Genomic DNA, 14,393 nt, shown 5'->3' on the forward strand with positions numbered 1-14,393 from the left:
TGGACTCACATGCATGCATTTCACATCATATTATAATATAATCAACATATACATGCATTTTATCAATTAATAACATAATTAAGCAAGTATGGCCCTCCCGGCCTACTATTCACGCAGTTAAACATATCGGGGAAATCGGGGCATTACAAAAATGATACTTTGCAAAAACACAGGGTACCAAATGGTTACCTACCCTTATAATATTAATTAATATGATAATTAATTATTTTACTTCTAATGGATACAAGAACACTATCTTATTAAAAAAAAATTACAAGAGACCTTTAAATTTTTTATCCAAAAAATAGATAAAATAAAAAGTAATTACGATTGTGCAAGAATTTTACATGTTTGACACATAAAATAATTAATTTGTTATTGTCTTTCATTAATTATTAAAGACAATATTATAATTATTTGACATATGTTATATTCTTTGCCAAAATTAGTATAACTTATAACATGCCCTAACTTTGACACAATTTTTAACTTATTTTATGAAATAAATAAATAAATTATATATAGTTTTATTCCTTTTTATTTAGATTAAAAAACTGAGAGAATATATTTAAAAAAATAAAAGTTAAACTTAATATATTTATATATAAATTAAAACAGTTATAAATATATTTAAGAATATAAAATGTCTAAGATTTTTTTTTCCACTAGCAATATTGCTAGTGAGATCCAAACAAATCTAAGAGATTATATAGTAACATATAAAACATCCATTTACAATTTTTTTGTCTCTCTATATTTATATTTTCCAAATTTTTATTTATTTGTTGAAATAAATATCAGTACTAAATATTTAAATGTACTTTCCTTGAGTTTTTTCCCCTTATTCATCCAAAATTAAATTTTTTAGTTTCAGAAACCAAAATTTGAAGAACAGCCACAACTAAAGTACGCGCCAAAACAAAAGATTCTTATTCGTCAATAATTCCACACACGGATCGCGATCCGCACCATGACACTAAATTAAATCTAGACCGTTGGTTGAGAATAAATCAACGTTCCAAATTCATCCTCATAACACGGAATCACGCTTCTCATTTCACGCCCCACTATAAATAACCAACTCAGACTAACATTTCCCATCATTCGATTATCTCTTCACATTTGCCAATATTTTCCCGAGAAACAAACAAGCACTTCTCTCTTTCAACTAGATCTTCGAAATGGCTCGTACCAAGCAGACAGCAAGAAAATCCACCGGAGGAAAGGCTCCAAGGAAGCAGCTGGCGACCAAGGCGGCAAGGAAGTCAGCTCCGGCCACCGGAGGAGTGAAGAAGCCACATCGTTTCAGGCCCGGAACAGTGGCTTTGAGAGAGATCAGGAAGTACCAGAAGAGTACCGAGCTATTGATCCGAAAGCTTCCATTCCAGAGATTGGTGAGGGAAATCGCTCAGGATTTCAAGACTGATCTTCGATTCCAGTCCAGCGCTGTGTCTGCTCTTCAAGAGGCTGCCGAGGCTTACCTGGTTGGTGTCTTCGAAGACACCAACCTCTGCGCGATTCACGCCAAGAGGGTCACCATCATGCCCAAGGATATTCAGTTGGCTCGTAGGATTAGAGGCGAGAGAGCTTAGGGTTTGCAGCTGATCGATGCCATTTCTACTCCGCATTTTCTTGTTTTCTAACATTGGATTTTTGTAAAATTGTGTGGGAATCCAATCGCCAATCGGATAATGTTCTTTTAATTTTCAAAGTCTCTTGTATTCAGTGTTAGTTTTAGTAATGAAATATGAGTAATCATTGATTCAATCTTGTGTTGCGGTAGAATATATGCATTTCTTGATTCATTAACCTAATTTAAAGCCAAATCTGGAACAGCAAAACGCCATAGCTCTGAACCTTTTGGTTTCTTTTTGATTGTGTTTTAGTTTGACAGTTGAGATCTGGCAATTTTGAAGCCAAATTTTAATTTTGAAGCCATAATGTCTTTTGATTGGGAACACTTGTTTGTTAGTAGACAAGGCTTCGTTTGGCAAATTATTATATAAAGATCATTAAAGATATATTTTTAGTGAATTATTATTATTATTATTTTAAAATTGATTTTATATTATTAATTTTTTTTTAATATTGTTTTGTGAAAAGTATAAAAAAGAGCTTATGGAAACTTAAGTTAGCCAAATATTATTTGATTATTGCCCTTTTAATTAAACGTTGAATTATTTCAGATAAATATAAATGCATAGTTAGATTCTCTAATTTCATGGCTTTTAAAAAAAATATTCAACTAATAATTGCCAAATCTTGAGCATTATTTTCTGTGATAACAAGTCTTGTGTCTATAAAACACCATATCCAACTTCGACTGATGAAACTGAAGCCAATTGCCTCCAAGCAACAACTTGTCATCTTCACAAACACTATTTTAGGGAGCCACTAATTTAATAATTGTTTCAAATTTGAATTTGTAACATTTATTAATTTGATAATTAATTATTTTATTTCTGACTGATAGAAGAAGAATATTGTGGTGGTTGATTAAGTTTCTTAAGTTCATTTCCAACTTTGCTCATTGTTATTTTATTTTAATTTAAATAGCTTTGGTTAGTTAAGTTAGTTGGCCTATTCATGTGGTATTTGGTCAGCTATATATAGCATTCACTTTAGTTTCCCCGCAATAGTAATTAGTAAAGAGTTTTAAATATTGTGATAGGTATTGATAACGTTATCATTGTCAAACAACGTTGCTTTTTATTTAAAAAAAAAACTATTATTTTTTTATATTTTATATACTTTGGCAACTAAAAATAATGCTACTATTAAAGTTGCTCTTATGTTTTTTTACGATAGAAAGAGTTTTGTTATGTATATTTGAGTTTCTTAACTTGGAACTAGAGACTTATAAGAGCATCTACAACGTTGGTAGCCACAGAAGTGACTTGACCATATTTGTTAGATAAAATGCCAACATGACATTATCAAGTGAGATTTTTATTTGTTGTGGCCAGAGAAGTAGCCACTGTAAGGCAACGTTGCCTATTTTGTTTTTGAAAAATTAATAATATTTTAATATGATTTATATACTTTTGGCAATACAAAGAGTTGCTTGCAGTGCTGATGCTCTAAGGAGTGAATCTCCATTGTTGTAATATTGCTATTGTTCAATAAGACAATATTGACTATTTTTCCGTGAAGTAGAATAGATTAGAGCACAAAACTCTATATCTATGCATTCTTCGCACTTAAGTTTTTCATTGTTTGATGAATTTAATCACCACAACTATCTTATTTAATGAACAAATTTCAACACTCTTTCAACATTTTTTTGCTGTAAGTTAATAAAAAACAATGTTTAAAATAGTATTATGTGTTTGGAACAAAGAGTTGCTGTAAATTTTTTGTGAAAAAAAACAAAAATAAATGTTATTACAATTGTGCAAGAATTTAGCATATTTTTGAAAATTTCAATTAATATGTTATAATTACAATTGAACTCATTTATAAATTAGGAAAGAAAAATAATAAATTAGAAATAATTACCTAATTTTATTTGGATTAAAAGGTTTGAGAGAACATATTTTAAAAATAGAGAAGTTAAATTTAATATAATTTTATAATAATTCAAAGCATTATAAATATATTTAAGAAAATAAAATATTATAAAATGCCTATAATAAAACTTAAAGAAAATATATAGATTATTTTTTTTCTCACATATCTTTAATAAAACAACCATTTACAAATTTGATTAATGCCATATTTGATTAAAGAAAATATACAGATTTTTTTTTTCTTCAAAATTTGTATATTTCCAATGTATTTATTCATATTCCCACTTTTTTTTTGAACTTATATAATTGTTTTTTAACTTTCCGAAACCAAAATTTGAAGTACCGCCAATTTCATATTTTACCACCACTAAGGTACGTGCCAAAACGAAAAGGTGTCATTCGTTAATAATTTTACACACGGATCGCGATCCGTATCGTTACACTAAATTGAATCTACACCGTTGGTTAAGAATAAATCAACGCTCCATATTCATCCTCAAAACACGCACTCCCGCTTCTCTCTCATTCCCCGCCAACTATAAATACTAACTCAAATCTCACACTTTCCATCACTCAATTTTCGCTTTCTGATTATCAATATCTTCCTGAGAAACAAACAAGAACTCCTCTCTTTCTACTAGATCTTCAAAATGGCTCGTACCAAGCAAACAGCTAGAAAGTCGACCGGAGGAAAGGCTCCAAGGAAGCAGCTGGCGACCAAGGCGGCAAGGAAGTCAGCTCCGGCCACCGGAGGAGTGAAGAAGCCACATCGTTTCAGGCCCGGAACTGTGGCCTTGAGAGAGATCAGGAAGTACCAGAAGAGTACCGAGCTTTTGATCCGTAAGCTCCCATTCCAGAGATTGGTGAGGGAAATCGCTCAGGACTTCAAGACCGATCTTCGATTCCAGTCCAGCGCTGTGTCTGCTCTTCAAGAGGCCGCCGAGGCTTACCTGGTTGGTCTCTTCGAAGACACCAACCTCTGCGCGATCCACGCCAAGAGGGTTACCATCATGCCCAAGGATATTCAGTTGGCTCGTAGGATTAGAGGAGAGAGGGCTTAGGGTTTGTAGCTGATGACGTTTCCTCTCTGTAATTTCTTCTTTGTATAATGATGTGGTGCTTCAGTGGTTCGCTGGATTATCTTCTCTTAATTGTCAAAGATTGTTGTTCTTAGTAATGAAAACGAGTAGTCATTGCCTCTATCTTTTGCTTCGGTACAATATTTGATTTTCGTAAATTAATTTCGGTCATGATGATTGAGAAATTGTTTTGTAGTCCTACCTAAAATAGTTTAGATTATGTTTGTTTGTTTTCGATTTTTAAGATCTTTGATTTAACAAAGAAATTCCTGCCTTGGAATGTAGCAATTTGGGGATATGAACATACGAAGATGCTGGTTTCAATTTCAAGCTCATGATCATTATTCTATTAACTTCAAATTTTAAGGAGCAATTCATCGACAATTCCTTTTAGTTGTCAAATAATTTCAGCCACAACATCATAAACTTAGTTTTAGGCACCACAAATTATTAATCCGGAGCCTTGAAAACTGTAAATATAAAATATCTCAAAATATTTATACATGTAGTTGAAAACTGAGACCATATTTTTAGTTGCAAGTGATTCTTTGAATGGAAAAGACAAAATAAAGGGCCACCATTGGCAAAGGTCTTTCAAATCTTAAACTCAAAAGCATCACCACTTTGTATATAGTAATATATATATATTTATAGGCACATTGGCTTTAGTTGCTCTAATTAGGACTTTGGTTGATCCAAGTCAGAAGAGGAAGAGGCGACAATGGTCAGCAGCTGCAACATCCTAACTCCTGAAAGGTTGAATAGGTTATGGGAGGAGTGGAATATCCAGATGTTGATGATGTTAAGTCTGTCACTTCAAATAATTTTGATATTTTTTGCACCAATGAGGATGAGAACCAACAAGGTATGGCTAATCTCCCTTATTTGGTCTACTTATTTGCTAGCTGATTGGTCTGCTGCTTTTGCCATTGTCTTAATCTCAAGCAGCCAAACCAAATTAACCAATACCAACAACACCACCCAAACCAACAACAACGGCAACCCATGAGCGTTTTGGGCTCCTTTTCTATTACTACACCTCGGCGGTTCTGACACTAACTGCATTTTCTCTCGAGGACAATGCCCTCTGGTTAAGGCACTTTCTAGGACTCATATTTCAGGTTATTCCATTATACTTATATATATATATATATATATATATATAATATTTGCGATGTACCATAGCCGTGAGCCATTTTAAAGATTTTAGATGTACCATAGTTTGAAATTCTTGCATAATTTCTGTGACAACAAAGCTGTTGTCCATATAGCAAGAAATCTAACTTTCCACATCTTTGTTCTAGAACTAAAGAACTTTGGTCTAGCTCTTTAGTTTCTTGTATTTTGCTCCTTGTTCTCTTTTCCACATATATAGCAGTCTTCTGTAAAAAATTTATTGATTTTCTTAGAAAATTATGAATTTCACAATATCGGATTATTTAAAATAGATAAGAAACTAAGTTGTCAAAATTGCATGAAAATATTCCTATTACATCATGCTTTCATGGTCCACCATTAGCAAGTTTTTAAGGTGGCTGTAGCAGACTTAGTTGAATTCCTTTTCTGTTACTTCCCATATAAAAATGATGTGATTTGGGTTATATAATATTAGCAAAACTCTCACTATCTGACCAGAAAGTTCACATTTGTTTAATGTTATTTTCACTCCAAATATATCTAATCTCGTTTCAGCTTCACGTGGTGTTTTCACAGTGGCCATTTCTACAATACAGTACAGATGTTAGGCAAAGTCAAAGTTTTTGATAAGTTCAAAAGTAATAACATGTTTGGCAAGAACAAGCAATCAAATTCAAATTCAATACAACCACCCTTTGAAATCATACAACCACTTTCCTCTAATCTTTTGCCACATTAATACTCTAGACTGCAAAACAATAATTTCCTCAAGTCAATAATATTTGGACATATACATATATATAACTAATTGTTACATGCATCAAAGCCTAAAAACTATCTTCAGAAATGTTTTCCTTTCTTCATTATCTCATCATTAGCATCTCAATTCTCAAACATTCTACCACTTTGGCTCAAAAGAACAGTGGCACTGTCAGTATTGATGCCACTCTCACAGCTGGTGATAAAGCCTTCTCATGGCTTTCTTCTTCAGGTGACTTTGCCTTGGGATTTCAGCAACTTTCTGACAATAAAGATCTCTTCTTGCTTGCCATATGGTTCAACAAATTGCCTGAAAGAACAGTAGTATGGAGTGCAGAAACTCCCAACAATCCAACCCGAAAAGGGTCCAAATTAAAGCTCACTGCAGACCGTGGTTTATTGCTCACTGACCCTCGAAACCAAGAGCTGTGGAACTCTGACCCCATTATAAGTCAGGTAGATATGGCTATTTTCAATGATACTGGTAACTTTGTTCTTGTCAATAGAAACTCGGAGAAAATATGGGAAAGTTTTAGTCACCCCACTGACACTTTGCTACCAACACAAGTATTGGAAAAGGGAGATGTAGTCTCTTCAAGGGACTCAAGTACCAACTTTTCTAGAGGAAGATTTCAGCTTTTTTTGCTGAAAGATGGGAATGTTGTGCTTGATAGCATAAACTTACCATCTGAGTTTACCAATGCGAATTACTACACAAGTGGTACTACTAATACCAACTCTTCAAATCCTGGTAAGCAACTTGTGTTTAATGAATCAGGTAGTTTATATGTATTGAGAGAGAATAATGAAATGTTTACGCTAAGTGGAGCAGAGAATGTTTCTGGTGCAGACTATTATTATAGAGCAACTCTTAATTTTGATGGTGTTTTTACTAAGTATTCTCACCCCAAGAATCCCACTATGGAAAATAGTTGGTCTGCTGTTTGGTCCATACCAGATAATATTTGCATAAAGAGTTTTGTGTTTGGAAGTAGTGGGGCTTGTGGTTATAATAGAATATGTAGACTAAATGTAGATAAAAGGCCAGTTTGTGAATGCCCAAGAGGGTTTTCTCTACTTGATGCTGATGATGAGTATAGAGGCTGCAAACCAAATTTTCTTCAAAGCTGTGAAGAAGAGACAAAGAGTTCAGCTGATAGTTTGTACACATTTCAAGAGATCAAAGATATTGATTGGCCAACGGGTGATTATGAGGTACTTCAGCCTTATGAAACAGACAAATGCAAAGAAACGTGTTTGAATGATTGTATGTGTGCGGTTGCAATTTTTAGGAACAATACTTGTTGGAAGAAAAAGCTACCTCTCACAAATGGGAGACTTGACTCCAATGCTGAGGCAAGGGCTTTCATCAAAGTTAGGAAATCTGATTTTCCTCTTGAGAATCCTTCTTCATCTTCACAGACAAAGAGCCAAAATGTTATAATAATTGCAGGCTCAGTCCTCTTAGGTACTTCTTTGTTTGTCAATTTTCTGCTGCTTGGGGGAGTTAGCATGGGATTCTTTTTCATTTACAAGAAGCGGGTTACAAGGCCTCAATCTGACAGGGAAGTTTCTCGTTTCAACTTAAGATGTTTCACTTACAAAGATCTCACTGACGCAACTGATGACTTTAAGGAAGAACTTGGAAGAGGTTCATTTGGCATTGTCTACAAAGGAACTTTGAAAGATACTAATGACCAAGTTGCAGTTAAGAAGCTTGATCGAGCATTTCAGGACAGTGAAAAGGAATTCAAAGCTGAAGTGAATGTGATTGGTCATACACATCATAAGAATCTAGTTCGATTGCTTGGTTTTTGTGAAGAGGGAGAGCAAAGACTGCTGGTGTATGAGTTCATGAGCAATGGAACTCTAGCAGGTTTTCTTTTTGGTGACATGAGACCAAGTTGGAACCAAAGAATCCAAATAGCTATGGGAGTTGCTAGAGGACTTCTGTACTTACATGAAGAGTGCAACACTCAGATCATCCACTGCGATATAAAGCCTCAAAACATACTTCTTGATGAGTCATACAATGCTCGAATCGCGGACTTTGGATTGGCAAAGCATTTGTTGATGAACCAGAGTCATACTAATACTGCCATTAGAGGAACAAAGGGTTATGTTGCTCCTGAATGGTTTAGCAACATGCCAATCACTGTGAAAGTAGATGTTTATAGCTTTGGGGTGTTACTGCTTGAGATCATCTGTTGTAGGAGAAATGTTGATGTTGAAATTGCAGCTGAAGAAAAAGCAATTTTAGTGTACTGGGCTTATGATTGTTACACAGAAGGAACACTTGATGTATTGGTTGGAAGTGATATGGAGGCCATTGAAGACATGAAGAGCTTGGAGAGGTTTTTGAGAGTTGCAATTTGGTGCATTCAAGAAGACCCTTCTCTAAGACCATCCATGAAGAAGGTTATGTTGATGCTTGAAGGTATTGTTCAAGTTTCTGCTCCTCCAAGTCCATTTCTGTTTGGTTCCATTATTTGAAGCTTGGTTTGATTCCCTTGTTTATGAATGATGTAAACTGATTCATTATAAATAATGATATTTTAAGTTCTGTGCATTTTATTAGATTTGATGTTCTGGTCTGAAATGTAAATGTATGCACAATATTTCATGAATGTACTGAATTGGTTTGTAATGAAATGTACACAACCTTAGTTTTGTATGTTTTGTATCATATATTCATATGATAATCAATGCAAGACATGTAGCTTTTTCTGCAGCTTTAAACTGCATGATAATAAATGAGATGAATTGTGTTGAAAATTATAAACAATGAAGCATGCAGGCCTGGCAATGGGTTGAAATTTGGAGCCATAAACAAAGCATAGAAATATGCTTTGATTGGTCCCTACAACAAGACAAGATGGCATATTTGGCAATAGCAAGAAAATGCTCATGTGCACAGTGTTTCAGCTCACTCTTACAGATTCTTTTTGCTATCTTTTGCTTTTGTGTTATTTGATCTGTTGATGGTTTGTAATTGTTTTGTTCTTCTTGTGTTTTTCTGCTAAGAAAAGAACAAGCAACAAGTCCCCAAAAGCATATGATTATAAAGAGAGTACTTGAAATCCTGCAATGAAATAAGGTTATGGTAAGTCAATGTGGTTGTGGTGCATTCAAAAGGATCCTTCAGTGAGATCCACCATGGAGAATGTTGTACAAAAATGCTTCAAGGGTTATTAAGGTTTCAATTTCTTTGTATCAATATGGTAATGATAATTATATTTTATAGTTTTAGTTTCTTCAAAAGACAAAATTGAAGTTGCAGGATTGTGTGGGGGGCCTGAAACTTGAACTATTCCTTGAAGCATCAGCATAACTTTCTTCATGGTGGGTCTTAAAGATGGGTCTTCATTCAGGCACTGAAAGGCAACCATCACAAAGCTCTCCACCATTTTCATGTCACTGATAGCCTCCATGTCATCTTCAACTAGAGATTCCACACTGCCATCAGTGTAGCATTCGTAAGCCCATTCAGTTAAATTTTCTTCCACTTCCAAGTTTTGTTGACAACAAACGATTTCAAGCAGCAACACACCAAAACTGTATGTATACATCAATATATTTTGTCGTTTGCCAAGGAAATTGTCGTTTTTCAGAGACTGTCTTTTTAATAAAAAAATGTCGTTTTAAAAGAAAAATGACCCATTAAATTAAATAATAAATAATAAAATAAATAAAAAGAAAAAGAACGGGCAAAAATTGCAAGAAATTATGGCCTTCACAAAAAAATTGACTACAGTATAATCTGATTAGTTTTATTCACATAGTGCAGCTATAACTGAACTTTAATGGTTGACCTATTTCCAAGATATATAAAGTCACACCAATCGTATTAAATGAATAAGACGAGCAATGTCTACCAAATTTGAATTACACGTATAGAGAGATGGTGATCTGATAGTTGACTTGAGCTCATACACAACAAGCAATGCAACCAAGTCTTGATGTGACTCACATCAACTCTTCTCATTAGTATATGACTTGAGAGACTTTGTTGAAATGGTGATCTTAGCCATAATAGAAGTTGCAATATGCTTGTTTTCACTTGATAATACAAGCTAAGCAAATCTGATCAATAACACACACAAATATTTATATATATAAAGTTACAACTACTTTAGAAACTTACATTAACACTACTATGGCTTTATCAGCACCACCATATATTCTCTGCTTCTTTCTTCTTTTTATGTTGCTGTTATGCTCCTCCACTGCCCAAGCTCAAAGAAACATATCTTTGGGCTCATCTCTTACTGCAGCCAACAACAACTTGTCATCATGGGAATCACCATCTAGTGATTTTGCTTTCGGTTTTCAGCAAATTGGGAAAGATGGGTTCCTACTAGCTGTCTGGTTCAATAAAATACCTGAGAGAACTATTGTCTGGTCAGCCAATGGAGAGAATCTTGTGCAGGAAGGATCCACAGTTGAGTTGACAAAACTTGGGCTTGTTCTCCAAGACCCCAACCGCAATCAGATTTGGACTTCTGGTCTTTCAGGAACTGATGTTGCTTATGGGGCAATGCTCGACACAGGTAATCTTGTCTTGGCAAACCACAACTCTGCCAATTTGTGGGAGAGTTTCAAGGAGCCAACAGACACATTGTTGGTGGGGCAAACTCTGAGTCAAAACATGACGCTTGTTGCTCGCTATTCGGAGACAAATTATTCAAGTGGGAGATACCATTTTGTACTACAATTAGATGGAAATCTAGTGCTTTACACAAGAAATTTCCCACTTAACACCAGCAATTTTGCTTATTGGGAAACCAACACACACAATGGAATTCAGCTTATCTACAACCAGTCTGGCTATATGTACCTTGAAGCTAAGAATGGTACCATACTACACATGTTATCATCAAATGGTACGAATGCAACACAAGATTTCTACCAAAGGGCTATTCTTGAATATGATGGTGTTTTCAGGCAATATGTGTACCCAAAGACCAATGATCAAAGATCTAGTGGGTGGAATATGGCGTGGACTCAGTTATCAGCCTCCATACCTTCCAATATATGCTTGCAGATTCTAAATAAAATAGGGGGTGGAGCTTGTGGGTACAACAGCTACTGTATGCTAGGAAGTGACCAGAGACCAAGTTGCCACTGCCCAGATGGATATACTTTCATTGATCCATATGATGAGATGAAAGGCTGCAAACAGACCTTTGAAGCTCAAAGTTGTGATGTAGATTCAGAAGATGCTGATCATTTCACTTTTAATAGCATGCTAAATGCAGACTGGCCTGAGTGTGATCTCGAGTATTTTCAAAAGGTGGATGAGAACTGGTGCAGGAAGGCTTGCTTGGGAAATTGTTTTTGTGTTGCTGCAGTTTTTAGAGATGGTGATTGTTGGATGAAGAGAAGTCCTCTCTCAAATGGGAAGGTAGACCCCAATGATGGTGGGAAAGCTCTAATTAAATTAAGAAGAGACAATTCGACTTCAAAGGCAGGAGGTATAGATGCCAGAAAGAAAGATCAATCTACAATGGTACTCCTTGGATCAGTACTTAGCAGCTCAGTTTTTTTGAATGCCTTACTTGGAGCAGCTTTTTTGGTTCTTTTTCGCTTTGGTCAGAAAGCAAAGGTGATTAAGCATAAGCAATTCTTACCAGAGATGAATTTGCATATTTTCACTTATGCACAGCTAGAAGCAGCCACCAGTGGTTTCAAGGAGTTGCTGGGAAGGGGTGCTTTTGCTAGTGTCTTCAAAGGGGTTCTAGCATTTGATGACAACCAATGTTTGGTTGCTGTAAAGAGGTTAGAGCACACGGTGAAAGAAAGTGAGCAAGAATTCAAAGCAGAAGTAACTGCCATTGGCCGTACAAATCATAAGAATTTGGTACAGCTAATTGGGTTCTGTAATGAAGGATTGCACAGACTTCTTATCTATGCATATATGAGAAATGGGTCACTTTCAAGCTTCCTTTTCGGACCTTCAAAGCCGAATTGGCACCTGAGAGTGGAAATTGCCTTAGGAACTGCAAGGGGACTATTTTACTTGCATGAAGAGTGCAGCACCCAAATCTTACATTGCGACATCAAGCCTCAAAACATCTTACTAGATGACTCTTACACAGCACGAATTTCTGATTTTGGACTAGCCAAGATTTTGAAGACAGAGCAAACTCGGACCACTACTGGAATAAGAGGAACCAAAGGATATGTAGCTCCTGAATGGTTTAGAAACATGCCTGTCACTGCCAAGGTGGATGTATACAGCTATGGAATTTTGTTGCTAGAGCTCATTTGCTGCAGAAGGAATGTTGAAGAAAATGTAAAGGATGAGGCCCATATGATATTGGCTGATTGGGCATATGATTGCTATGCAGGTCGGGAACTTGAGTTTCTAGTTGAGAATGATAATGAAGCATTACAAGACATGAAAAAGGTGGAGAAGTATGTGATGATTGCATTATGGTGCATCCAAGAGGATCCATCACTTAGACCCACCATGAAGAAAGTTATGCTAATGCTTGAAGGAACTGTTGAAGTCTCAGTTCCTCCAAACCCAACTTCATTTATGAGTTCAATATAATCTACTTTTGTATGCAATCATTTGTGTACTTCATATTGTGTGTTAGTTTCAGCCAATTACAAATGCTACAACTGTCTTATGCAATAGTTCTTGTAGTTCATAGTGAGTGTTAGTTTCAACAAATTATATATGTGATGACCTATTGAACTTTAATTGTTATAGATTTTTGCTCAAACAAGTGAATACAGTGACAAATGCTACAACTTTCTTTTCCAATCAGTCGAGGCTTGATGATATATATGTTTTAAAAGAGTAGAAGATGTAGATACATGACACTGCTCTTGATTCATATAAAGTTACAGTACAATCATTATATACCATTCTTTGTTAAACACCAAGTTTTAGTTTTCTATTTCTTTTTCAGCAAAACATAACAAAAGAATTAGCAGAAAAAATATACCAAAGAGAGTAGCTCTTACCAACCAAATTATAAAAAATTAGCTTAGCTAAGTGGGCTGCTTATGTTTTGGGGTAGATTTCAAGAGTGAGGTGAGACATCAGGAAAACAGAAATCAAGGAGATAAAACAATACCACAAATGGTTGCCACTCTCAGACACAGATTATCAAACAATTGGTGTGCAAGAGCTGTCAGTGCTTGTGTTTCAAATAAATAGTTATTGCTTTACAAATAATTATTTATCTGGTTTCAATTTAACTTTTTAATACTAGATTATCTAATTCCTAAAACTAATTGCACATTTCTAAGTATTTGCTATAATAAATTTTATTAGCAAAACAGATTCATCCGGCTTTCAAATTAAATCAATTTGCAATTTCAACCAACTTTTTTTAGTTGGAATATAAAAGCTATATTTGAAAAGAATTAGCATTTTCACCGTGCTATATACTAATCAGAAAAATGAGTGAATTTGGGGGTGGTTTGTTTATAAAAAGGAATATACTCATTTAGTACTTTATGTTTTTGTAAAGTATCGTTTTGGTACCTTCTGTTTTCAATAATGCTCATACGGTACCCTGTAATTTAAAATCGTACATATTTGGTACCCTAAACTCAGATTTGATAGATAAAATTTTGTCAATTTAATCAAACTGCTGTCAATTATGTTAGTTATAAATTTAAATTTAATTACATAATTACATATAACTGATGACAGTTTGATCATATTGACAAAATTTTATCTATCAAATCTGAGTTTAGGATACCAAATATGTACGATTTTAAAATACAGAATACGATATGAGCATTATTGAAAACAGAAAATACCAAAATAATACTTTGCAAAAACACATGTACCAAATAAGTATATTCTATAAATATAGCATTTTATAAATTTGAGACCCACTAAAATCCTTGACCAAGTCAAGTCAAGTCAAGAAGACATTTCCCATAT

At 34.6% G+C, this 14,393-nt stretch overlaps 4 protein-coding genes across 4 annotated transcripts; 3 read left to right on the forward strand and 1 right to left on the reverse strand.

Moving 5' to 3' along the window:
• The first annotated feature begins 1,104 nt into the window (after positions 1 to 1,104).
• On the forward strand, positions 1,105 to 4,711 carry LOC133789664 (histone H3-like centromeric protein CENH3). Its single transcript, XM_062227444.1, has 2 exons — positions 1,105 to 1,589; positions 4,151 to 4,711. Exons 1-2 carry the CDS (start codon positions 1,182 to 1,184, stop codon positions 4,568 to 4,570), a joined length of 828 nt encoding a protein of 275 aa, XP_062083428.1. The 5' UTR covers positions 1,105 to 1,181; the 3' UTR covers positions 4,571 to 4,711.
• A 1,860-nt stretch (positions 4,712 to 6,571) lies between these two features.
• On the forward strand, positions 6,572 to 9,158 carry LOC133789665 (G-type lectin S-receptor-like serine/threonine-protein kinase LECRK3). Its single transcript, XM_062227445.1, has one exon. The coding sequence runs from the start codon at positions 6,572 to 6,574 to the stop codon at positions 8,975 to 8,977; it is 2,406 nt and encodes an 801-aa protein (XP_062083429.1). The 3' UTR covers positions 8,978 to 9,158.
• A 517-nt stretch (positions 9,159 to 9,675) lies between these two features.
• On the reverse strand, positions 9,676 to 10,053 carry LOC133789666 (G-type lectin S-receptor-like serine/threonine-protein kinase LECRK2). The gene has a single exon (XM_062227446.1). The coding sequence runs from the start codon at positions 10,051 to 10,053 to the stop codon at positions 9,676 to 9,678; it is 378 nt and encodes a 125-aa protein (XP_062083430.1).
• Positions 10,054 to 10,376: 323 nt separating this feature from the next.
• Positions 10,377 to 13,259, forward strand: LOC133790334 (G-type lectin S-receptor-like serine/threonine-protein kinase LECRK3). Its single transcript, XM_062227938.1, has one exon. The coding sequence runs from the start codon at positions 10,641 to 10,643 to the stop codon at positions 13,038 to 13,040; it is 2,400 nt and encodes a 799-aa protein (XP_062083922.1). The 5' UTR covers positions 10,377 to 10,640; the 3' UTR covers positions 13,041 to 13,259.
• The last annotated feature ends 1,134 nt before the right edge of the window (positions 13,260 to 14,393 follow it).

Source organism: Humulus lupulus, chromosome 7 (assembly GCF_963169125.1).
Source record: "Humulus lupulus chromosome 7, drHumLupu1.1, whole genome shotgun sequence".
Classification (NCBI taxonomy): domain Eukaryota; kingdom Viridiplantae; phylum Streptophyta; class Magnoliopsida; order Rosales; family Cannabaceae; genus Humulus; species Humulus lupulus.

Bases quoted from the DNA above. Each gene is read 5' to 3' on its own strand.
- LOC133789664 (XM_062227444.1), top strand. From the start codon at position 1,182: ATGGCTCGTACCAAGCAGACAGCAAGAAAATCCACCGGAGGAAAGGCT. The intron at 1,590-4,150 runs TAGGGTTTGCAG...TCTTTCTACTAG, and splicing joins GGATTAGAGGCGAGAGAGCT to ATCTTCAAAATGGCTCGTAC.
- LOC133789665 (XM_062227445.1), top strand. From the start codon at position 6,572: ATGTTTTCCTTTCTTCATTATCTCATCATTAGCATCTCAATTCTCAAA.
- LOC133790334 (XM_062227938.1), top strand. From the start codon at position 10,641: ATGGCTTTATCAGCACCACCATATATTCTCTGCTTCTTTCTTCTTTTT.
- LOC133789666 (XM_062227446.1), bottom strand. From the start codon at position 10,053: ATGTATACATACAGTTTTGGTGTGTTGCTGCTTGAAATCGTTTGTTGT.